Source organism: Tilletiaria anomala (genome assembly GCF_000711695.1).
Source record: "Tilletiaria anomala UBC 951 chromosome Unknown K437scaffold_40, whole genome shotgun sequence".
Taxonomy (NCBI): Eukaryota; Fungi; Basidiomycota; class Exobasidiomycetes; order Georgefischeriales; family Tilletiariaceae; genus Tilletiaria; species Tilletiaria anomala.
This window is the reverse complement of record NW_013546982.1, coordinates 55,827-78,684: the sequence shown is the minus strand read 5'-3', so window position 1 is coordinate 78,684 and position 22,858 is coordinate 55,827. Positions and strand designations below refer to the sequence as shown.

At 57.6% G+C, this 22,858-nt stretch overlaps 8 protein-coding genes across 8 annotated transcripts; 4 read left to right on the top strand and 4 right to left on the bottom strand.

Annotated features, from left to right (window-relative positions):
* The first annotated feature begins 838 nt into the window (after nt 1-838).
* K437DRAFT_294491 (uncharacterized protein) lies at nt 839-3,316 on the top strand. Its single transcript, XM_013387839.1, has 13 exons — nt 839-1,107; nt 1,229-1,404; nt 1,470-1,561; nt 1,629-1,767; nt 1,843-1,859; nt 1,944-2,000; nt 2,079-2,160; nt 2,232-2,394; nt 2,478-2,633; nt 2,704-2,735; nt 2,806-2,890; nt 2,956-2,975; nt 3,047-3,316. The coding sequence occupies exons 1-13, from the start codon at nt 936-938 to the stop codon at nt 3,230-3,232; spliced, it is 1,377 nt and encodes a 458-aa protein (XP_013243293.1). The 5' UTR covers nt 839-935; the 3' UTR covers nt 3,233-3,316.
* Nucleotides 3,317-3,319: 3 nt separating this feature from the next.
* Nucleotides 3,320-5,881, bottom strand: K437DRAFT_224116 (BOP1NT-domain-containing protein; the record flags this gene model as incomplete). Its single annotated transcript, XM_013387838.1, has 2 exons — nt 3,320-4,169; nt 4,257-5,881. The coding sequence occupies 2 exons, from the start codon at nt 5,879-5,881 to the stop codon at nt 3,320-3,322; spliced, it is 2,475 nt and encodes an 824-aa protein (XP_013243292.1).
* A 2,374-nt stretch (nt 5,882-8,255) lies between these two features.
* Nucleotides 8,256-10,504, bottom strand: K437DRAFT_256475 (putative TIF2-translation initiation factor eIF4A). Its single transcript, XM_013387837.1, has 4 exons — nt 10,371-10,504; nt 10,001-10,109; nt 9,565-9,711; nt 8,256-9,487 (listed from the first exon to the last, which is right to left on the bottom strand). Exons 2-4 carry the CDS (start codon nt 10,006-10,008, stop codon nt 8,422-8,424), a joined length of 1,221 nt encoding a protein of 406 aa, XP_013243291.1. The 5' UTR covers nt 10,009-10,109; nt 10,371-10,504; the 3' UTR covers nt 8,256-8,421.
* Nucleotides 10,505-10,825: 321 nt separating this feature from the next.
* Nucleotides 10,826-12,725, top strand: K437DRAFT_256474 (WD40 repeat-like protein). The gene is made up of 2 exons (XM_013387836.1): nt 10,826-12,305; nt 12,394-12,725. The coding sequence occupies exons 1-2, from the start codon at nt 11,182-11,184 to the stop codon at nt 12,659-12,661; spliced, it is 1,392 nt and encodes a 463-aa protein (XP_013243290.1). The 5' UTR covers nt 10,826-11,181; the 3' UTR covers nt 12,662-12,725.
* On the bottom strand, nt 12,565-16,690 carry K437DRAFT_118981 (uncharacterized protein). The gene is made up of 8 exons (XM_013387835.1): nt 15,717-16,690; nt 15,420-15,655; nt 15,266-15,337; nt 14,232-15,163; nt 13,972-14,140; nt 13,786-13,885; nt 13,230-13,696; nt 12,565-13,149 (listed from the first exon to the last, which is right to left on the bottom strand). Exons 1-8 carry the CDS (start codon nt 16,530-16,532, stop codon nt 12,723-12,725), a joined length of 3,219 nt encoding a protein of 1,072 aa, XP_013243289.1. The 5' UTR covers nt 16,533-16,690; the 3' UTR covers nt 12,565-12,722.
* Nucleotides 16,691-16,861: 171 nt separating this feature from the next.
* K437DRAFT_118944 (uncharacterized protein) lies at nt 16,862-17,383 on the top strand. The gene has a single exon (XM_013387834.1). The coding sequence runs from the start codon at nt 16,967-16,969 to the stop codon at nt 17,300-17,302; it is 336 nt and encodes a 111-aa protein (XP_013243288.1). The 5' UTR covers nt 16,862-16,966; the 3' UTR covers nt 17,303-17,383.
* K437DRAFT_256472 (Pkinase-domain-containing protein) lies at nt 16,998-20,486 on the top strand. The gene is made up of 3 exons (XM_013387833.1): nt 16,998-17,466; nt 17,559-20,041; nt 20,143-20,486. The coding sequence occupies exons 1-3, from the start codon at nt 17,464-17,466 to the stop codon at nt 20,330-20,332; spliced, it is 2,676 nt and encodes an 891-aa protein (XP_013243287.1). The 5' UTR covers nt 16,998-17,463; the 3' UTR covers nt 20,333-20,486.
* On the bottom strand, nt 20,478-22,640 carry K437DRAFT_246969 (uncharacterized protein; the record flags this gene model as incomplete). The annotated part of the gene is made up of 7 exons (XM_013387832.1): nt 20,478-20,733; nt 20,803-20,904; nt 20,998-21,131; nt 21,199-21,440; nt 21,513-22,079; nt 22,164-22,312; nt 22,361-22,640. The coding sequence occupies 7 exons, from the start codon at nt 22,638-22,640 to the stop codon at nt 20,600-20,602; spliced, it is 1,608 nt and encodes a 535-aa protein (XP_013243286.1). The 3' UTR covers nt 20,478-20,599.
* Between the last annotated feature and the right edge of the window lie 218 nt (nt 22,641-22,858).

Here is a 22,858-nt window from a genome sequence, read left to right as displayed (position 1 = left end):
GTCCGATTTTGTGCATGCATAGATCGACGCTTCAGCAATTCCTCACTGTCTATGAATGGATCCGAGCTCGACTCTGGGGCCGAAGAGGCGGCGGACCAGAAGGCCCCTAACTCAGGCACGGATGAAGGTGAGCTTGTACTTTCCGCTGTTTTGTCTGACGGCGAGGATGATGGTGATGAAGATGCCTGACGCTGACTGTTTGTCTTTCTCCTGGATGCAGAAGAGCTAGCCAGATTTGCTGAGTACGCTGCAGCAGCGGCAGCATCTGAGAGCTGGTGTTTGGTGTCCTTTTTGCTGGATGAGACGGTGCCCGCATCTCGGGCCTCCCCATTCCCTGAGAAGTTACTCGATTCTGCTCCAGTCGAGTACCAACGCTGTCGAAATAGAGGCATACCATTCCCTGCAGTTACTCTACGGAAATGTCTTCCGCTGCAAGCGCCCTCGTTGCAGATACGCCCATCGCGGGAAAGTTGGGTGCATGGAGTAATTGTGATCACTTGGACGCCTCGCACTGGGCCGCCAGAGCTCGAGGCCACGACGGATAGCAGCCTTCCGGCAGATGACCGCATTTCTCAGCTTACTACGAGCAGGTCTCGATGCCCTGTTTCGATCCATAACACTCAAAGACGAACCTGTTGGACGCTGCGGGAAGAGATCGTAGATAGAGGAAGGGAAGGGCGGTAGATGGATATCACACGGGCGCGGTCCTATCATGGACACACTGCGAGACCAACACTTGCGCCGCCGTGCGGTGCGGCAAGTCTCCGATGCATCACTGAACCTTGAATTCGGAAAGGATATGCTTTAGGGCTCGTCCATTATGTCCCATCCTCCTCTTGGTACTTGAAACAGCGCCACCTAGCGCCTCCACAGGCTGAGCAGAAACTTCATGTCTAAACATAGCTGATATCAGAGGCTAGGCGAAATATGCGTCAATGGCCGACTCGTCGGTCCATAATGGCTGGCTCCCCGGCCCAGAGAGCGACAACCGTTCCCCAACTTGCTCGGAAAGCATGTCTGCTCTAAGCAGATCCTCTTCCATGCAGAGCGCATCGACGCATGATGGCATCGACCTCATGGAAGGCGCTTCTGGCCTACCTCTGGCTGGTTAGTCTCTTTTGCCAGTGCTGCGGTACATGCAGCGCTTCGAGGGGAATGTTACTGACGTCTTTACGCGTACTCCTTATTGCACTCGCCTCTCCTAAACGAATGGAACACATGCCTTTAGATCTCCTCGAAACCTTTTGGGACTCTCGCGTGGATCTTCTGGACCGTAAGCTCAAAACTTTGTCCGAAGAGGTCAAGTTTAAAGCAAAGCAGCGGCGAGATAAACTCGTTCAAAGGGCCAAAGGCCAGAAGGAACTGAAAGCACTACAGAAGGAAGCAGAGAAGTTGCGGCAAGGGGTGAGCTCTGCAGCACACGGATTGAAAATTTGGCCTATCTGCTGAGATTACAATGTACGGTCAAGGTTGTCGAACGCGTTGAAAAGCTTAGCGAAAGATGGAGCGACGCCAAGATGGTCAGGACGAGGGATAAGGTCTCCTTTGTCATCGGCGTAATGTGAGCCCCCTCCCAGACTGGCATGATTTGTAAATCAGCTAGAGAAGGCTGAACTTTTCGCCAACAGGAACCTCGTCATATCGTCTCTCATCTTTGCTCTCAGGCCCGAGTGGCTAGCGACGGTATACACCATTCAATGCCTTTACTTCTTGCCGATACGGATCTTCACATATACACGCAAAAAGTGGCATTACTTTTTATTTGACGTAAGTCAACCTTGGTGTATGCTACATTACAGCGTGCTGAAGATCAACTCGCCCCTTTGATGATGCCGATCGCAGTTTTGTTACTTTTTAAAGTAAGTCACGGTGCAAGGCGCAGATGACACGGATGTGTTGTACCTGATCCTTGGATGATTATGTACGGATGGCCGCTACTGCAGTGTGGCGAATTTGGTATTTATCTGGTTAATGCCGCAGTCCAAGTTCCTATTAACGGTGTGAGTCGAACAAGGAGACGAAAAGGATGATCTGGGCCTCAACGGCAACGTAGCTCATTCGTGCCACTCCTCCAACAGTTGCTACTGCGCCGCGCATGGTCCTTTGGCAGCGGCAATTCCAACATGGAGAAACTCGATGACTTTTCACTCTCTAGACAAGGTATGCATGCAGTTATCCAACTGCGGTGCATGTCCTCATCTTCTTGCTACTTCACGCTTTTCTTTCTGCAGATGACTTCGCTCTTTATCCACCTCTACCCACTTCTGGTCTTTGTCGCTATCCGCCACTTCATCCCCCCTGATATTGCGTACAAGCAATATCCGGCACTCGCTCAGATGGTGCATCTGAACAGTTTCAGAACATTTTTCTTCAATGTGGGGGTGTACATTGTTTGTGCGTATCTTGCACGTCTATTTACAGAGCATAGGCCAAACTGACCCTTGGGCTGGCAACGTGTTCCGCTTGGTTTGCGCCAGGGCAATCACTTTACTACGTTGTAATGGTTCCAAGGCGGTTTAAGATCGAAAGTGGTGAACGCACGAACAGCTATAGCACACTCAGTCAGGGTAAAGGCGCAGTTGCAAACTTGCTATCGAAAGCAAAGCCGCAGAGACGCGAGCCCGCTTTCATGCGTGAGTCTTTTTATATTGGACCCATAGCACCTCTTGGACGTTAGCATTGACGATTCATTCGTTTTCTCAGTGCTCCAGTTTGTATACACCATTATTACCACAGTGCGTACATAAGCTCTACATCGGACGCCACCGACGCTCTGTTGACGCTGAGATTTCTCCTTCTTTGCAGCTGCCCGCACCTCTTCTGTTCTACCGATCGAAGACGGCTTCTGCAGTGCTGGTTCTATTTGTGCTGCTCATGAGCGTGATTAACGGTGAGCCCACTGTCTATTTGAGCATGAATCATGGGTGCTGACACATAACCGATCCATGCATACAGGTGCTTCTTACTATGTCGAGGTAAGCATTGAAGCTGTTGTGTAAACAGCAATGTTATCATCTTGGCTCATGCTTGTGTTCAATTCCGGCAGGTCTGGGGGCGCCGCTTTGAGAAAGAGCTGATCGCCTTGCGCAAGGAACTTGAGGCTGCGCGTTCCGCCGATCAAGCCGTGAAAAGCGCATTGGAAGACAGTTCAGACTTGGGAAATAATATTCCCCCGCCATCTGACAGTGCAAGCAGTGACGTTACAGTGGTGGAAGCCAAGAAGGATAAGTAGGCTCCTCTCGTGTCCCTCTTCAGGCCATGACACTTGGGCCAATGTTGTATAGTACCGATGCATGACGAACCCATGTGAAGTGTCAATTCATGTCGTCCAAAGACGGCCCTCACCGTCTGCGCCGGCGGTAAGCAACCATGGCTGCGTCGGATGCCATTTGGCGTCTAGTAGGCCCAGCCCGTTCTTAATTTCATGCCCACGAAGCACCTTGAGCGGAACGATCAGTGCATTCTGGCTAAAATCCGAGAACACATTCCCATGGAAGATCTGCGCCGTGCCATCGTCTGAGACGGAAGCGAAGAGCGGGTAGGATCTGTGGAAGCAGACCGCGCGGATGGCTCTTGAATGGTAGCGCAGCGTCTTGTATGGCTTGTTGCTTAGCTCGAGGTCGAACCAAATCAGGCGCTTGTCGTAGCTTCCGACAATAAGATTGTCGCCACCAGGGTGAATGTCCAGCGAGCTGATCCATTTTAGACCGGTCAAGAGCGTCTTCATCAGCTGCTGCGCCGCGAGATCGTAGATGCGAATGTACCGCTGCGTCGCGACGAAAAGCTGTGGCTTGAAAGGATGGAAAGCGACTTTCTGCACTGCGGAGCCTTTGTTTGCCTTTCGGAACGGCGCCTGACTGCGATGCTTGCTGAGTTGATGAACAAGGACAGCGGAGGCACCTGCGTCGCTGGCGACCGTGGCAAAGTAGTCGCCCTTGGCATGCCATTGGACTTGCTTGGGCGTCCCTGGTACGGCGATGTGCGCGGCGACGCCCCTGTTGCGCTCGACATCTCTCGGCCGCGTCCACTTGACGGGGTTCTTGGCCATGTCGGCCGACTCGGTGCCAGGCATCTGGTAGCCAGACGTTGCAAAGAGGAAGGAGGGCGAGGCGGTGGGGGCATGACCCACGTTCGCTTGCGGTGGAGCAATGACGGTGACTTTTCCAGCACTGTCACAACGTTGGAGCAGAGCCAGTGTCAGCTTAGCCCGAAAGGAAGATGCAAGGTGGGAGAGCAATGAATGAAAGTGGACTCACGTGGTAGCTACGAGGATGCCCATCGCCTTGTTTGGGCACCATTCGACGCTCTGCACCGGTGCTCGCTCGCTAGATGGAGAAGCAGCATGCAGGTCCCAAACTGCAGCGCATCTGCCAATGGCCAAGTCCCATAGTCTGACACGACCGTCGTCTGCGCCTGTAGCGCACCACACGCCCAGGGGATCAATTGCAATGCACCTGACTCGAAGCGGAGAGGCGTCGCCTGCACCCGGATGGCTATAGATCACGCCGGTCATACTCGGAAACGGCCGGAGATCCTTAGGACTCGGCAGTTTCGGCACCAGCGACTCCGGATCGTCAATGTCGACGCGCTTCTTGCGGATTCTGGGCGCCAGGTAGAGATCGAGGCAGCGTTCGAACCGCTCTTGCATGAAATTCTGGTAGCCGGGCACATTACGCAACGACGGATGCTTTGCGGGCATGAAGTTGATCTTGCGGTCTGCCGGGTCAGTCGACTCAAATTCTTTGCGCTCTTCGTTGTTGAACAGGTACTCTGCTGGTGGATTGTAGCTTTCGGCGTGGCCGGGTAATGGCATCTTGGGCGCTGGCATGTTCATCGGATGATCCGGGTGAGGTTCATCGGCCTCGGACCAGATGTTGTAGAACGGCGGTCGCTCGGCAGTCGGTGCACGCGGCACAATTCGACCCTGTCGGATGGCACGGACGATCTTCATGACCTTCTTGTGCTCCCATTTACTTGGAACAAATCTTCGCTTCGGCTCCGGCTTGGCTGTCATAGGTGTCTGCAGCTCCTTTCCCTTCCCCGTGAACCATTCGACCGTCGGCTCGTATGGATCATAAGATCCATCTGGAATTTCGGCGTTTTGCAGCCTGCGAATGATGTCGAGTTCCTCATCGGTCAATCTGATGTCCTGTCCGGTCATCTTGTCCTGCGCGCTCATCCAGCTTTCTGGATCGTCCACTGTGCTGAGGAACCTGTCGAGCTCGTCTCCCTTGGCGGGCCGCATGACCTTCTTGCCGTCCATGTCGTAACCAATGTGCGGAAGATCGTCGTACCATTCGAGTGGGACGTTGCCGATCCGATTCGGTGCATCCTCTGTCGAGGAGTCCGAGTCGTAGTTGGGCTCGATAGCTGGGTAGACACGCTTCGGCTTTCCAGTAATATCGCTGACCTTCCAGACACCTTTGCTGCTTCCGTCCGGATTCTGACGGTCCGGATCAAAGGCTTGTGCAGCTTCGTCCCTGTTGATGCCAAGGACATTGTAGGATGTATCCTCCGTCGGCTTCCCGTTCGGCCCTCTAGCTTCTTCCATCATTCTCTCTAGCGTCTCATCTAACTCAGAGATGTCTGTCTCTTGTCCCTGCTCATCTGCGAGCGCGCTCTCCCTCAGGTCCCCTTCGTCCGATCCATCCCAATTGTCGATATCTTCACTATCGAATCCCTCTTCCGACTCCGACTCGGAGCCCGAGTCTGCGCCATCGGCGTTGTCTCGTGACTCTTCTTCTGCTTTCTCTTCCTCAGGAAAAGCATCTTCCTCGTCTGAACTCTGCCCCGGATCTATAACTGGGATGTCGTCTTCCCCTTGATCTTCTTGATCCCCTTCTGCACCGTCCTCATCTTCAGGCTCTGGAAGCCGCAGCATGCCGTCTTCTGGAAACAGGCTAGAGGAAATTCGCTGGTCATCCGACTTGCCACCAATGCCCCCATTCTGTGCATCGGCAGCCGTCGGCCTCTTTCGTTTCCCCACTGCTACACCAGAGGCATCCGAGGATGAAGGTCGAGGGAGCTTGCCATGCACCGGCGGTGGTGCCATCTTGTCGTCGCCTCTCGCTCTTCTTTCTAGCTTTCCGCAAAAGAATGAGCTATCGAACCGTGTACTCTCACGGTCGATATGCACTTCCGACTACGTGTCTGATCCATTCGAGAAAGACCAAAAATTGCGCATTCCATAAGAGCAGTGACCTCGCTTCCGTGTAGTACTTGTCGCTGCGATTGGTCCAAGCAAGAGTCCGTGATCGCTGCTGGAGGCAAATTTTTTGCTCGTTCCGCTGATCGTTATTACATAAGCATCATTCAGTTTGGCGTGTCGGAGTGGACGTTGCTCGAGTAGCTTCTACGCTGTTCTCCTCTTGTGCCGTCGCCCACTCCCTACTACGGTTTCGGTCACCAGCGCTGCTCTTTTGACCAGGGCGCAGCTGTTTTCAAACTGCGGCGACTTGCGGGTGTAGCGCGCGTCTGGCACAGCTTGACCCAGGCCAGGTTCCGCTTCCGATATAATACTTGGACTGCACACAGGCCACTTCTGCATGAGTCGTAACAGTTGCTTGAACTGAGCTCACCTGCACACAACCTTGGGGCACCCTAGCTCAGATGCTTGATATTATATAAAGCATCTGAACTACAGGTCCAATCAGACTTGACACAAAGCGCATTCAACTGTGGTAGGAATCTTGTTGGTCAATATCAATAGAGCCACCGCACTTTACTACATATCTGCTACTTGGTATAGAAGCACTGCTCAAGAGGACGCATGTGAAGGATCGCCGAACGTTCCTTTGTCTCTTTAGAATAGCTGCAGCATCAATCTTCATGTGAAATAACATTATAATCGGCGTAACGCTTTTGCGCGCAGACGGTACACGTCTGTGGCCCGCCTGTACAGTTTTCTCAACAAGGTGACCTGTGTCAGCCTGCGCGTCCAGATCGTAATGCCCACCACCTTCAACCTCCCTTTGACAAGGATGCCGACGGTGAAACTTTGCGACACTCACGCCCAAATTGTCCCATTTCTTCCACGGGAATGGTATGGACCCTTCAAGCGTGGAGTTTTGCATGTCCCGCATGGATGTTATCGAGATTCATGGGTTCATCCCCAGGCAATTCGTCATGACTGGCAGATAAAATGTGGTCGAACTCGGACTCGAGGCGAGCGGACGGCAAAGAAGGTACGAAGGCGTGCGACCGTTCACCTTTGTGGCAAGGCCCGACCAGGCATTCCACTCCGCCTCTTGTGAACTGGATGCGAATGATGGGCTTCTGTCAGGGTTGTTGTCATCCGGCTGCTATTCACGTGAATTGACTTGTGGGTGCACGCTTACCGCAACTCGCGTGATGTGGGTAGCTCTCTCTGCAGAGTAGTCATCTTCTTTTGAGAGAGTCTGTGTTGATCGTCGTCATGATTAAAGTGCAAGGATTGAGAAGCAGCAGAATTGATATCCCAAGGTTATTCCAGACAGCATCTAGCAAGGCGTTGTAGCTCCTGAAGAAAAGCTCTAGGAGAAGGAGCGATATCTTTGTGCATCTGAGGAGCCGAGCTAGAATATCCGCCGTATCTAATTTGAGGATCAACGATTGGAGCTACAAGCCATTGCGCTTGAGCTCCGAGTTTCTAGTCCCTTGACGCGTTCTAGTGTGGAAGAGGGCTTCGACTAGTCGTGATGAGCTGCCCTGTGGCAATCTCATGCTCAACACTACTTCTACTAACGGCTGCAAGCGAGTTTCACCAGGGACGTACCCAGACTTTCGAATGGGCTCTTCTCGAGAAAGCGGGGCTTGCGTGGCAACGCTTACGTGTAAGTGTACGTCGTGTGAATCATTCCCGTCAGTTCAATGACCTTCAATTTGGGTTATCGTGGGCTTGATGGGTCGTAACTTGAAACACCCTCATACGGAGCGAAGCTGAGCGTCAGCCAAAGGCGGAAGCCAGAGGACGGGAGACCAAGGAGTGCATGGAGGAGGAATTCATAGTAGGTTACGGGGCGGGACAGGGTGAGAGCGGGTAATGTACAAGCTTTGGTGTGGAGGTGGTGTCGGAGAGAGTGAGAGGTGCGACTAGGCTTTATAGAGACAGTCGGCAACCTCCACCCAGGCTCTTCGATTCGTGGAATGCTCTGACGACGTTGCAACTTGAGTCGCCTTCTATATTCGCGAAAAGAGCCTGGAGAGTGACATTGCGGGTTTCAATTCCAGGGCGAGAATAGAAGCAGGCAGCACCGTGCCGCGACTCTCGAACGCCCGTTTTGATTGCTGCTGCAGAGGACTGCTTTGCGTTTGTGCATGCGTGCGCGAGTCCGTGCCGATCAGCGAAGAGCGCGCCCCCTCTCATCTACGTCGCGAGCGAGTGAGTGGGTGAGCAAGTATCCGAATGGTTCAATGAATGCAGTCGGCTGAAGCGTTCCTCGCTTAGATGAGGTCCGCAACGTTGAGCGGCATCTCCTCGATCTGGGTCGAGTAGAACTTCTCAATGTCGCGCATCATTAGGACGTCGTCGCTAGTGACGAAGTTGATCGCGACACCCTTCCTACCGAAACGACCGCCTCGACCGATACGGTGGATGTAGTTCTCGCGGTTGCTTGGTAGGTCATAGTTGATGACGAGCGAGACCTGTTGCACGTCAATGCCGCGCGCGAGCAAGTCGGTCGTGATGAGCACACGCGACGAACCGGATCGGAACTCGCGCATGATGACGTCGCGCTGCGCCTGGTCCATGTCGCCGTGCATAGCCGAGACGGTGAACTCGCGTGAGGTGAGCTTGTCAGTGAGCCAGTCGACCTTTCTGCGCGTGTTGCAGAAGATGACCGCCTGTGTGATGGTGACCGTCTCGTACAGGTCGCACAGCGTGTCCAGCTTCCAGTCTTCCTTCTCAATTGCAACGTAGAACTGCTTGATACCTTCCAGCGTCAGCTCGTCCCGCTTGACAAGGATGCGCACAGGATCGCGCATGAACTTCTTCGTCACCTCCAGCACGTCCTGCGGCATGGTGGCAGAGAGCAGAACAACCTGAGTGTCCTGCGGCAAGCGCTGGAACACCTCGTACATCTGGTCCTTGAAACCCTTGCTTAGCATCTCGTCTGCCTCGTCGAGGCAGAAGAGCTTGAGGTGGTCAGTGCGGAAGGCGCGACGGTTGATCATGTCGTACACACGGCCTGGGGTACCGACGACAACGTGGCAGCCCTCCTGCAGCTTGGCCATGTCCTCACGGACATTGGTACCGCCAACGCAGGCATGGCAGTCGATGCTCATGTAGTCACCGAGCGCGATGACGACCTTCTGAATCTGAATCGCCAGCTCACGCGTCGGGGCGAGGATGAGTGCCTGCACGTTCTTGATCGACGGGTCGATGCGCTGCAGAATCGAGATGGAGAAGGTGGCGGTCTTGCCGGTACCGGACTGGGCCTGAGCAATGACATCGTTACCCTTGATGACGGGAACAATGGCACGGGCCTGGATAGCAGAGGGCTTCTCAAAACTGGACAGAGGAAAACATGCATGTCTCTGATCAGCATCTGTGTTGCGAGTTCCACAATTGCGCGACTGAAGACTCACCCGTAAGCGTAGACACCACGGAGAAGCTCGGGCTTCAATTCCATGTTGTCAAAGTTGTCGATGACCTGGTCCCAGTTGGACTCGATCTCGACACCCTCAAGCTGGAGGTCGTTACCCTCACCGCCGACGGCGGCAACATCCTCAGGCCTGGTGAAAATGTGAAGAAGACAATGGTCAGTATCGAGGCCCCATGCGCAAGAGAATGCAACAGTTGCACATTGAACAAGAATAAACCTGCAGCGCAGGCCCTTTGTGATCATGCTTCCGCCCAATGCGCAGCATTCACGCAGGCAAAGCCAACCCTATGGCTATGCAAGTCCAACCAGGGTCCAGAATGGTGGCGGCAGCACACGGAATGATTACGCCCTCCTGCCAGAAGCCTCAAATCACCTGTGCCTGATGGCCATCTACCGAACAAGCACTAGCAATAACTCACTTCGACATGATTGCTAGTGGTTTTTGAGACTTTCAGATTCGCTTCTTCTCCTGTACTCGGGAAGAAACGATACCTGAAAGGTAGAATGGCGTGTGAACGTAAAAAAGAGCTGAAGATTGAGCAAAGCGCAATCCAGCAGAAAGATGTATCAGTTTACCAACAAAACAGGTCCACAAAGACAGCGAAAACTCTTGGGAGCAAGACATGGGCTGTGCGCATCGCCACCGAACAGGAAGAACAGTGGATGGATCGCCCAGCAAAGCCAGTGTGGCCACTCGCATCCACCGTGTGCGCACCGGCGTCGACCCTCCCACCTTCGCGCGTATCCACGGCGCCCGCCCAGCTCCACTTCTTCCCAGCTGCAACATACCTTGTGAAAAGCGATGTTTGTGTTCAAAAAGGAACTCAATCCCTTGTATTAGAAGAGGAAGGGAGGGTCAAGGTGAAAGGAAGGGGATTGCAAGGAAGAAGAAGAAAGAGCAGGTGCTGTGCGCGTTGTTGTCCATCCACTTGCTCTTTCTCTCTCTTTCTCTCTTTGGCTTCTTTAGTGGAATTTCTCAGTGGGCAAAGAAAGACATGCTTGGAAAAAAATTTGTCCACACCCACACCCAACACCACACATCCCGACACTGGCGCAGTGCCACGCCGACCTACCCCTTGTGCGAAACGGCCGGGGGAGAGGGGTGGCGCGGAACTGAGGGGAAATACAACCCTAATCCTGGTAGGAATCGATCTCATCGTTGACCGAGAGAGCAACGTAGCATGGATCACGAGCTGGTCGGAGCCATGTACCTCCATCGGTACATGGCGCCGAGGTACGACGATTGCCAATGGAACACCGATGCTTACATCGCGCACATCACACGCTTGCAGGACAGCTCACGATCAAGGAGAACACACCCAGCAACAGCGCTGATCGCATCCGTACGGCGCGGACGCTTCCGAGCCCTCCTCAAGGCGAAGCGGCGCTCCGAGCTCCCGTATGCCCGCGGCGCCCGCTGGGGCCTCGCCTCATCTGCAGCGGTAGCAGGTAAAGCAACCGTCCGCTGGCTCCCCCAGTGTGGGCTGGCGTCTGCAGGGCATCGGAGAAGCCGGCATTAAAAGAAATACCCAGCGTGGATAAACCTGGATATCGCCCTACCCCCTTTTAGTAGTGACGGCCTGTAGCCCTTCTTTCCACCATGACTGCTCACCGTGCGCCATCCATACAAGGTGCTACCCGAGCACCAGCGCATGTCCCCGTGTCCGCAGCTCGTGCTTCTCCATCTGCCGACACGGCAGCAGCAGCAGCAGCAGCAGCAGCCGCGCAGCAAGATGCGCTCTCCGTCTTGCTCGTCACGGCCGGCTACGACCATACGATCCGCTTCTGGGAAGCGTGGTCCGGTATCTGCAGTCGCACGATACAGCACCCCGACTCGCAGGTGAATCGACTCGCCATCAGCCCGGACAAGCGATGGCTCGCAGCGGCGGGGATGGGCAAGGTGCGCTTGTATGATTGCAACATCACTGCACCGTCGCAACTGCCGGGAGGAGCAGGGCATGGAGCAGACGGCAGCGGGGCGCCAGGCGGTGCAGCCGGCCAAGCAGGCCTCGGAGCCGGTGGAAACGCAGGTACCGGCGGCGGAGCAGGAGCGGCAGGTGGACTACCCCCTGCTCCGGCACCTGCGGGACCAGGAAACACGAATGGCTCCCAAGCGATCCCAGGCCACTCAGGCGGCCAGCCAGTCGCGACGTTCGACGGGCACTCCGGCAACGTCACCTCCCTTGCCTGGCACGCCGATGCCAAGTGGCTTGCAACCGGCTCAGAAGACGGCACGCTGAAGATCTGGGATCTGCGCACCACCTCGCGCGCGCAGCGCTGGTACGACCACCACGCAGCGGTCAACGACGTCGTCGTGCATCCGAACCAGGGCGACGTCATCTCGTGTGACCAGGCCGGCAGCGTCAAGGTCTGGGACCTCGGGCAAAACGGATGCAGCCACGACCTCGTGCCAGAGGAGGACGTGCCTATCCGCTCCGTCAGCGTCGCAAGCGAGGGAAGCTGCCTTGTTGCCGGCAACCACCACGGCAACGTCTACGTGTGGCGCATCAACTCGGGCGTCGTCCCAGATCAGCAAGGCGCTGGAGGGCAGGGTTCGTTGCAAGCAGCCCCGGAAGGCTCCACTGCTGCAGATGGGCAGCCGCTCGTACCGCCACCGCCGGCGAATGCGAACCCAGGCGAAGAGTACACAGACTTGCAGCCCGTCACCACGTTCCGCGCGCACGAAAAGTACCTCACAAAGTGTTTGCTCAGTCCCGATGTCAGGTGTGCCGGCTCGTTCATCCTTCCTTTGGTCGTATCATCGCTAATGGTTTCCTCCCTGGGTGCACATGATGCGGCGCTTTTCTTACAGATACTTGGCAACATGCTCAGCAGACACGACGATCAAGATCTGGAACACATCCCGCTACGCGTTCACACTCGAAAAGACGCTTGTGGGGCATCAGCGATGGGTGTGGGACGCAGCGTTCTCAGCGGACAGTGCCTACCTCGTCAGCGCCAGCAGCGACCACGTCGCACGGCTCTGGGAGCTCAGCTCGGGCGAGACGGTCAGGCAGTACAACGGGCACAACAAGGCGCTCGTCACTGTCGCGCTCAACGATGCGCATTGGGTACCGTGAAGAGGTCAAGTCGTGCGGATTTTCTCATTTGTATTATAATGCAAGCAAGGTCTAACCACATTCACAGCGCCTGGGGAAATTGCGATGAACCTGCAACTGGCTGGCTCAGGCTACCCGCACTTGCCGTCGGCGTCCCTCCGCCCTGCTGTTCTTGCTGCCGCACGGGCGGCCTGAGCGAGCTCATGATGGCGCTCAACAGCTCCTGCAGTCCGCCCGCGCCTTTGGCATCGAGCCACTGTAGGAATGTGGCCCTGTAGTCTGTCCAGGCGACGCTCGCGGGGAAGCCGTGCCGAGTGCGTGCGGCTTTTAGCGACGCTTGCGAGATCGGCGGCCGGAGTGGTGCGCCGCTCCAGCCTCGCTCGCGCGCGAGCGAGAACATGTACTGCTCTGCTAGGCTGACAAACGCGAGCCCTTGAGTCAGCGAGCCGGTCATCAGCGCCGACTCACCGCGCTCTTCGCAGCGCTGCTTGAAGTTCGTGAAGAAGCGCCTGCGGGTACCGCACGGCACACCAGGCAAGCGTCAACGTCACAGAGCACGAACGCAACAACGGTTCCGCCTTGCACTCACTTGCCAAGTCCGACAGAAATGCCATTCTCCTCTTCAACCGTCGCGAAACCCTTGACTCTCCAGACGAGATCGGCGAGCACGACGACCATGCGGTTCAAGTCTTCTCGATTAGCTTCGTCAAAGTAAGCAGTCTCTGCCATCTTCAGCCTTCCCTCGCGGCTGTTGGCCGGCGCCCCACTCGCCACTGAGCCAGGCTGACTGCTTCCCTGCTGCTCTTGGGACTGTGGTTGCTGCTGCTGCTGCTCGAAGACTTCGTCCTGCGCAAACTCCCACACCTCAAAGTTGCGCCGCAGCGCCTGGGTGAGAGAGAAGAAGCGCGAAGGGCAGTAAATGGACGGGGAAAGGATGAGCAACATGGTGGCCGGCATAGAAGGCAGAACAGACGAGTGCAGACCGCTAAGCGGTCCGCTGAGCGTCGCGTATGCGTCTAGGACTGCTGCCTGTGCTTTAATGGACCTTGGTCGAGACTGGTGGCGGAGAAATGAATCCTACGATCAGTGGCTCCTCTTCCAACTGAAGCTGTGCGAGATGCTGCGCTGTGTAGCCTGCAACTCACTTGTAATACATTGCCAGCGAGGCGAGTCAAGAAGGCCCCGGTCAAATCAATCGACTCGAAGCACATCTCGCAGTGGCGCATGGGCGTGATGCCATAGCGGCTGCAGAAGCGACAGAGGAGTACAGGGATGTGCTGTCAGTAAGCCAGAGGCATTATATGTAGTCTGCACGTCGAGCGACCACCCACATCTTCAGCGCCCGGTTCTGGCTCTGCCGCAGGCCCGTTGCCCAGTCAAAGCGGGCCCACAGCTGTAGCATGTCCGTGAGCGACCTGAGGATCTGGATCTTGCACGAGAAAGGTGCACAAGGGGCCCTGAGAATGCTCTCGAGCGGTTGAAGAAGATTCTTGCTGATAGCTACGGGCGCAAGGCAAGCAAGTGAGCAAGACAGCGACAGTGACAAGGAACGTCAGCCAGGGCGTCCCCTGTAGGAGGCGCGCGTACGCACCCTCTGGTGCGTCGGGTTTGAGCAGCGCAACGAGCGGAAGCACCATTTCAAGCGGGACCGAGTCGAAAAAGCGGCGCGCGTGAACCTTGCTCTTGAGCATCTGTGCCGCTCCGCTCGCGAGCAGGGCGTACAGCCAGCGCGCGAGCGCGGGTGGCAGCTCGCCGGCGAGCGCGAAGAGCTCCTGCGTGCGCTCAACAAGCAACCCGACGTGCGGGGAGCCAGCCGCAGCTGAAGATGGCGCGGAGCGCGGTCCTAGGTCCTTTTGCGAGCGCATCTCGTCCTCGAAAGCGGAGACGAGCCACTCAGCAATGCAATCGTGCATCTCAACCTCGTCGTCGACGAGCACGGCAAGCCTGATAAGTCTGTTATTGAGCGCGGCGGCCATTTGCGAGGGCATCTGCAGGCGGTCGAGGGCCATGCCAAGTGAGCGGATCGACGGCAGCTCGGAGATGATCAGCGATGACGCATCGACGGAGATCACGGCACCGCTTGGGATCGTATAGCTGCCGCTGCCGCTGGCGTTGCCGGGCGCCGAGCCAACGAGCGAATCAGCAGCGCCAAGCAGGCCGGCCTTGGCAGCAGTGAGCTTGCGGCGCTTCGCAAGGCGCTCGCTCTCGCCAGCAGCTTGAGCATCATGCCCTGCTTGCTCCGGAAACGAAGGCTGCGGCTGTGGTAGCCCAAGCGGATGGCGATGTAGCTCGACAACGTGTACGAGCCACGCAAGGTCCGGATATCTGAGTCCCGGCGGGGGGACGCCGCCACCGGAGAGCAGGCCGAGGTTCATGCCTGCTCCTAGTGTGCCGCCGCCGCTTCCGCTACCTCGGGCGGCACCGACGAGGTCGGGGAAGAGCAAATCCGGGTAGAAGTTGCCAAAGACGGCGAGGAGGGAGGAGATGGCTGGCTCATCGGGGAATATGCTACGCAAAGCCAGACTATGTGGTGCATACGTGCACATGTGACGGGGTGCACGAACGTCAACGAAAGGGTTCTACTGCAACAGGATAGGACATGAGAGGGGGGGTGCGAAAGCTCACAGGCCGGCGACGCGGTAGTTCTTGACGTGCTTGCGCCGCGCGATTTTGCAGAGCAGGTAGCACAGATGCGGTCTGCGCGGCAGTCAAAGAACAGGTTCCTCAGCGGCCGGACGCCACCCAGCACGGGTGGGACAGGATTTGACGCGATACATACCGCAGTGTCTGGTACTCGAGAAAGTGGAACAGAACGCCGTAAGACCGATCAAGCATCCTTTTTGCTGCGACGCTGAGGAACGATGAGGGTAGCTCGCAGTGCGCTTTGCGTGCCGCATCGAGTGGGTCAGCCGCTTGGCTCCCCAGCGAGGACACCGCGGCGTGCTCGGATGCGGCGTGCTCGATGGAGATGGCGGGTATGTCGAGCAGGAGGATGAGCAGCTTGAGCGCCAGCGCCTAGGATTCACCGCCTTAGTCAGTACTGCGTGGGCAGACCTAATGGATGGCGCGCACTTACCTGCACGCGAAGGTGTACATGCCTGCGCAACGGCTTGCCGGCTTTTTTCTTCATATCCCGATGCCTGCTTGCATCCATATCCCCATCCGGCTCCTCCTCTGCTTCTTCTTCCTCTTCGCCCTCCTCCTGTGCATCCTGCGCCGGCAAGCCCGAGCTACCACCAGCCTTCTGGCCGTTGGCCCTCGGGTCCTCGAGCGCGCCCGGCGCGGGGCCGAGCGCGCCGAGGATGTCAAGCACGAGCTCCTTGCCGTACTCGGAGCCGGGGCGCGGGACGATGAGCTTGAGGAGGCTCGAGCCGAGCGCGATGGACGGCACGGCGGGCGTGCGCGCGAGCGTGTCCGCCCGCATCCCTCGCGCTTTCCCTTTGCGAGCACTATCGTCGTCGTCGCCGGCATCGGCTGGCGCAGCGAGCGCGGCTTTGATGCTGAGGCCGAGCGCCATGCGCACACACGCGTGCGCCTGCCGCTCGTTGAGGCCGTAGATGTGACTAAGCTCCTTGAGCTCCTGCAAGCGCTCGTTCGCCAGCGCCTTGACCCTGTCGCCGCCGTTGCCTCCTTCTCGTCCTGCTGCTGCCGCGGCGGCGGCGAGGGAGCGATTCAAGCTGCTGGCGGGTGCGAACGCACCGACAGGGTCGGCGAGCTCGGCGCCGATGTGGCGTATACGCGCGTTGATGAGCGCGTTTGCGCGCGAGGGCGTGAGGCCGTACAGCCTTGGCGGCTCGCTGCTGCTGCTGCTGCCATCTTCGCGGCGTCCTACACCTGCGCCGGCACGTGTGGAGGGTGGCGATGGGGAGCGGAACAGCGGCCCGGAGGTCATGATGAGGGTGTGGCTTCGGACGGCGTGGAGGGGCAGATCACACGCTACAGTTCAGGGGGGAAGGGGGCTTGGATTGTCGCTTCTGCCTTCATCACAAGAGGACGGCAGGCTTGACGGCTGCCGAGCGCACCAAGCAAGCATGCATTGTGATTTTTACACGTGTGTTAATGTACGGGGGGAGAACAACACCTATCCAGCTCGTGATGGTTGTGATAGGCGCCGCAGGGACTCCCACTGGTGTCTCTCCCCGTCCCCCATTATATAATCGCCATTTATCCGCGACTATTGTATGTAGTATCTATACTTTGCTCTCCCTCTTGGCAGCAGGTGCCGCCTGCCTGCAGCAGAGAGCGAGGGGTGTATTGCTGCCGGCACCCCGTGCACATGCGAGGCCGTCTGTCGAGTTGTGATCCAAATACGAATGCAGGTAAGTCATGATGAGTGAGAGGCAACGGAAGGAGAATTGCCGCTATTACCGAGGGAGAGGGTTTGAGATGGGGAGATGCGCGTGGCGTATACGAAGGATCCCATGTAGAAGTTCAGCACACATCGGACACACCCCTGAGCAGAGCACAACTTCCCCCCCCCCATCCATCCATTATCTCCATCTATCAACTCCATCCTGCTTACCGCTCCCCGCAGGATCCAGCTGGACGGGAGGTACCGCCATCCATCCTCCGCCGCCCCATACACACAGCCCGCTTGCCATTCGCGCAGAGCCACTCGCCGCCAGGGGGGACAACGAAAATAAGAAGTGTGAGGCGAGGTGAAGCGAGGCATCTGGCATCTTCACCTACTCCTACTCCTGCAGCCCTGCGATCTACAACTCGTCCATCTATACGCCCAACCCCCTTTCCTTTCTTTCTTTCCTTAAACGTGCAGACAGAGACACCCAAATCGGTCGACATCCGCCTCTCTCACGCTGCCCACCATGGTGAGTCCATGCCACGGTGCCAGACGCGCCTTGACCTCGATTATCAGCAGCAGCGCACTGACGTGGCCCCCTCCTCGCGTGTCCCTGAGCAGCCGAATCTGCTCCCCACTCGCTCGCGCTCGCCTTTGCTATCCCCTCGACGCAGCAACAAGGACCTGCCCCCGCTACAGCAACCGGCAAAGAGCTCCTGCGCACCCGATGGCCGCTCGCCGTGCAGCGCCGGGCCTTCGTCGGCGCCAGCGTCCCCCTCCTTTTCGCAGGTCAGCTCGAGCGCCGCGTCCGGATCCCGCTCCTCCTCGGGTGTAACGGCCAGCTCCCGTGAGAGTGACTTGTGGACCACCTCGTCCGGTTCCTCGGCGCGCGGCGCCCCAGGCACCACGACCGCCGCGGCGATCGCGTCCGGCGCCAGCCTGTCCGACCAGTACGAGCTACTCGAGAAGCTCGGCACGGGCTCCTTCGGCACCGTATACCGCGGCATGCACAAGGAGACCAAACAGATTGTTGCCATCAAGCAGATCGACCTCGAGGACAGCGACGATGACATTAGCGAGATTCAGATGGAGATCGCGCACCTTGCGCAGTGCGACAGCGAGTACGTCACCAAGTACTACGGCAGCTTCGTCAAGGGCTACAAGCTCTGGATCATCATGGAGTACCTCGCCGGAGGTAGTTGCCTCGACCTGCTCAAGGCCGGGCCGTTCCACGAGAGCCACATCGCGATCATATGCCGCGAGCTTCTGCTCGGCCTCGAGTACCTGCACAACGAGGGCAAGATCCACCGTGACATCAAGGCCGCCAACGTCCTCCTCTCCGCGTCGGGCCGCGTCAAGCTCGCCGACTTCGGTGTCGCGGCGCAACTTAGCAGCAACAAGTCGCGACGCAACACGTTTGTCGGCACGCCCTTCTGGATGGCCCCCGAGGTCATCCGCCAGGCCGGCTACGACTGCAAGGCCGACTTGTGGTCCCTAGGCATCACCGCCATCGAGATGGCCAAGGGCGAGCCGCCACTGTCCGAGTACCACCCGATGCGCGTGCTCTTCCTCATCCCCAAGGCGAAGTCACCGACGCTCGAAGGCAGCTTCAGCGCGCACTTTAAGGACTTTGTCGACCTGTGCCTGATCAAGGACCCCAAGCACCGCCCGACGACCAAGGAGCTGCTCAGCCACCGTTTCATCAAGGGTGCCAAGAAGACGTCATCGCTCATGGAGCTCATCGAGCGCCACCAGGACTGGAAGGCCCGCCGTGCCAACCGCGGCGGCCAGATCGCGCGCGACCGCATGCAGCAGCACGACATGAGCCAGAGCGACGGCGCCAGCACGCTCAACGGCACCGTCACTTCAGCCTGGCAGTTTGATACCATGCGCAGCAACCGCTCATCGCTTCTATACCACAAGCAGCACGATGTGCAGGATGACGCGGACGAGGAGGCACAAGCTGAGCGCGAGCTCGCAGACTGGAAAGCATCCATCCACGCCACCCAGGTCAACAACGGCAGCGGGCACAAGGAGACCGATGCCGGCTACGGCACCGTGCGTGGGCCGGACCACCCGGCCAAGTCGTTGGCCAATGCCGTCGCCGCGTCCCCGTCCGTGTCGTCGATGGAGCCTTCCTCGTCGTCGTCCTCCGTCTCGTCGTCCTCCGCTGCGTCGTCCTCGGCGGCGGCGGACAATGTGCGCCCTGAGTCACCCGCGACCCCTAAGCGCCGCAGCACGGGCAAGGGCTCACTCGCAGCCGTCAACCTGCGCGACTCGGAGCGCCTGCGTGCGTCCAGCAGTCGCGACAGCATCGACACAGCCGCCACATCTGTCGCGTCCGCATCTGTCTCTGTATTGGAAGCAGCAGCAGACAAGGAGCCCGCGGCGCATGTCGACAGCCCGCACATCGATGCACTCCGAGATACGTTCCGCCAACGCAGAGGCGGAGGGCTGCCGGCTGCGTCCGGCGATGCGACTAACCAACAGCAGCATTGGGTTGGCGGAAAACTCGCGCCGCCACTAGATGTCGATTCAGGCGCGGCAGCGTTGAAAAATCGAAGCAGCGCCGATGTCACCGCCGGCGCCTCGTCGTCCTCTACAGCAGCAGCGCTGCGCAGCGCCTCACCATTCAACACTACGCGCCGCAGCAGCTGGAACGAGCGCAACGACATCAACGGCACCATCCTGCGCCAAGGGGACGTTGCGAGTGGGCACGATACGATCCGCCCCGTCAAGCGGCTTGACGCAGGCGGCAGCGCGCGCATCAGCGCCGAATTCATCGGCGGCATCCGACGGACGCCGTCGAACGGCAACTTGCAGGACACGCCGCCTCCGCCGCATGTGCGTGGGCATCTACGCAAAGGCAGCAGAGGCAGCAGCGGCAGCGGGCACATTATCGGTGCGGCGGACGAGGCGCAAGCGGGCCGTGCGCTCGTCCAGGAGGTCGTCTTACCTGTCATGGAGCGGGCGCGCAGGGACGAGATGGACGCGCGCGAGATCGAGGCACTCGATATGATTACGCGCGGGTTTGAGGACCTCAGCGACATCAACCCGAAATTGGCGTACCAGACGATCGTCGATTTGTTGCTCAGCATGAACGAGTGAGTGCTTGCGCCATGCTTGACAATTCAGCGAGTGAGGGAAGGTGTCCTTGAGGAGTGGTACTCACGCGTTCTTCCCCGTGGACCCCTTTTCACAACAGTAATGAAGCAGCGAGAGACAACCTCTCCACCACCTTCCGCAACAGGCTTGGCAATGGCCGGCCTTCGCTCGCAAACGTCAGTGAGAGCCCATCCGAAAACTCTAACGAGGCTGCGTCGGCGTATCGGTCACCCATTGCAGACCTACTCTATGGCCGCTGGCTCGAGGGTCTGCGAGGGCGATGGCTGTGAAGAGTTTTTGCCTTCCCCATAACCAACATCTTGTCGCCTGCCCGCTGTGTAATTTTTTGTCTACATCAAGTCGCTTCTGCCTTCCTCATTCTGCTTGGATAATGTTGATCATAACTTAAATGTACTGTAACTTGCTCTTCATATTCGATACCATTATCATCATCGCAATCGTATTGCCATTACACAAAGCGTGTAATGTGTACATTTGAGCGAGAGTAGAAACGCCTTGGCATCGTCGATTCTAGAGTTACGCGCCGTCCTCATCAATCAGAGGTCGACCTCGATCTTTTCGACTTTGCATTCAAGCGTACGCAGGTTGACTAGCGCCACCTCGCCCGTCTCGCAGAACCGAGGAAGGAGCACGACGCGCGTCGGTCGCGCCTCACTCTTTTCCATTGCCGCTGCGAAACGATGGGGGTATAGTCAGCGAGCAGTCAGAGCTGCACGTACAGGCAATCCGCAGAACTCACGTGCGTAAAGGCCGGTGGCGAAACGAGGCTGGTTTCCGATAAAGTAGATATCCGGACGTTCCAACAGCAAAAAAGGGTCGCGGTCAGTAAAAGGGATACACCCTGAGAAACAGCAGCAGTGACGACGGTAGAATGTGAGAACAGTAGAAATCAGCCTGCAGAACTTCACCACGAGTTTTCTGTGCAATCACTCACAAAGTGTGTCTGGGGCGGTGGGTGCGACATGGCCCCATCGAAGTGTCTGGAACGCCATCCTGAGCCGCGAGTCCTGCCCTTCTTCCATGTACTTGAAGATGTCGTCGATGTTCTGGCCGGATGTGCCTAGGAGTCTGAGTTGCCACAAGGAATGCATTAACCTCATCGGATCCAAGCACGCAGTCGCACTTCTCCACTCACTTCTTTCCACCCAGGCCAAACCATGCCGGGTTCGTCTCGCGCTTCAGCAGACTCCATCTCGCACTCTTAGGCAGCAGGGCATGGTGGATCGGCTGCTGCGGCAGGACAACTGGCGCTGGATCCTTTTCGCCTGGCAGGAGATGCACGCGCATCGTAGCGGCCATGTCTGACAGGTATGTGTCGAAGATCTTGGGTGGTGTTGGTGCTTCTGTCAGCGGTTTCGAGGCTGCGAGTGCTTTGCGCTGTCATTTTTTGAATCAGTTTCAACTTGTGGGAACGGATGTTCATAACGACAGGGAAGCCATGATACTCACAGTGCCGCGCTTCTCGTCATCCGATCGAACTGGCTCAGCAAGCGAATTGCCAGCCAAAATTAAGCTGACGATGTTCCTGCTCTCCTTGCGATCTTCATCCTCGCCCAGTTGCCCCGAGAGCCACTCGGAGAGCATGAGTAGCCTGAGCTCCGAATCAGGTCGCAGCGACGTGCCTTCGCCATTTGCATCTGCGTCTGGCTCTCCAGCGACTTGTTCATCCGCTCCGACCTCCAAGCCGCTAACAAGTGCGATCCACTGGTCATCCGACACATGGATGTCCGCGAGCATCTCGGTGTTCTGCTCTTCCTCCGACGGCGCGTTCAAAGCACTGCTGCCATCTGGAAAAACTATGTCCGCGGTTTCAAAATCGCCGTTCTTGGTCTCTGTGCCAAGCACACCGATGACGACGCCGGTGACAATCTGGTTGCGCAGATTGGCACCACCCCGCGAGTATGGAAGGAGCGCCTGGCCTGTCAATCGCACACGGCCGGATTCGTCTTCTAGAAATATCTCGTCCTTGTCCGCGTCAAAGTATTTCGTTCGAACCGGCTGCGGTGGTAGCCATTGCTGTGTGAGGAAAAGAGGGCACAGTGAAGACATTTAGCATTGTAAAAAACCAAGAGACAGCGATCAAGCGCGCGGTCAACGAACATCTCGGGTCAGATCCTCCAGCACGTCTGGCTTGAGCAGCATGCTGCAGTAGACCGTCCCGATGATGTAGCACACATCCCCCTGCTGCACGTCCAACACGCGCGAAACGAATTTTGCATGTGCCTGCTCTCTCAGCGAGGAGCTCGGCCCTTGCGAGTCTCCATCTTCATCTTTATCGACCTCCATGCTTTCTTGACTTGCTTTCGCTTTCCCCTTGACGTCCGCGCTACGATTTGTGCCGGCTTGATGGCTAGCCGTCGTCGTGCCCTGGCTTTCCCACCGTGCCTGGGCGAATGCGCGGACTTTCTTTCGCAGCATGCGCAGCCGGAAATCGTACAGAGGAGCGAATTGGGCCTTGTACAGCCTAGCGCCCATCGGACTGACGAGGGGTCCGGATAAGGATGGCAGAGCATCGTGTGCGACAGCGGGACGATCGAGGATCGCAGTCGGATCGGCTGACGCGCCGTTCGCTGCCATCGTGGGTTCTTCGGGCCTTGTGTGCTTCTCGACAGAGGCTTACACCTTGAGCCGCTCGACCACCCCTTTGAGCACTTCAGAAGGATGCCTTGCCAATGTCGAAGTACAAGTGCACACCACATTGACGGTTCCAGGTGAAATATGGCAGGGCTGCCGAACACGCCGCGTTGACCCCTCCGCCGCACACGTGACGCGCCGCGCTTTTCTGGGTCCCGGCC

Excerpts from the sequence above, each read along its gene's own strand:
- K437DRAFT_294491 (XM_013387839.1), top strand. The coding sequence starts at position 936 with ATGGCCGACTCGTCGGTCCATAATGGCTGGCTCCCCGGCCCAGAGAGC. Across the intron at positions 2,161-2,231 it reads CTTTTCACTCTCTAGACAAG|ATGACTTCGCTCTTTATCCA; the intron begins GTATGCATGCAG and ends TTCTTTCTGCAG. Across the intron at positions 2,395-2,477 it reads TGTGGGGGTGTACATTGTTT|GGCAATCACTTTACTACGTT; the intron begins GTGCGTATCTTG and ends GGTTTGCGCCAG.
- K437DRAFT_256475 (XM_013387837.1), bottom strand. Across the intron at positions 9,488-9,564 it reads CGTGGTGTCTACGCTTACGG|TTTTGAGAAGCCCTCTGCTA; the intron begins GTGAGTCTTCAG and ends TCCTCTGTCCAG.
- K437DRAFT_256474 (XM_013387836.1), top strand. The coding sequence starts at position 11,182 with ATGACTGCTCACCGTGCGCCATCCATACAAGGTGCTACCCGAGCACCA. Across the intron at positions 12,306-12,393 it reads TTGCTCAGTCCCGATGTCAG|ATACTTGGCAACATGCTCAG; the intron begins GTGTGCCGGCTC and ends CTTTTCTTACAG.
- K437DRAFT_118981 (XM_013387835.1), bottom strand. The coding sequence starts at position 16,532 with ATGACCTCCGGGCCGCTGTTCCGCTCCCCATCGCCACCCTCCACACGT. Across the intron at positions 15,656-15,716 it reads ATGTACACCTTCGCGTGCAG|GCGCTGGCGCTCAAGCTGCT; the intron begins GTAAGTGCGCGC and ends GGTGAATCCTAG. Across the intron at positions 14,141-14,231 it reads CAAACCCGACGCACCAGAGG|CTATCAGCAAGAATCTTCTT; the intron begins GTGCGTACGCGC and ends TTGCGCCCGTAG.
- K437DRAFT_118944 (XM_013387834.1), top strand. The coding sequence starts at position 16,967 with ATGATGAGTGAGAGGCAACGGAAGGAGAATTGCCGCTATTACCGAGGG.
- K437DRAFT_256472 (XM_013387833.1), top strand. Across the intron at positions 20,042-20,142 it reads TTGTTGCTCAGCATGAACGA|TAATGAAGCAGCGAGAGACA; the intron begins GTGAGTGCTTGC and ends TTTTCACAACAG.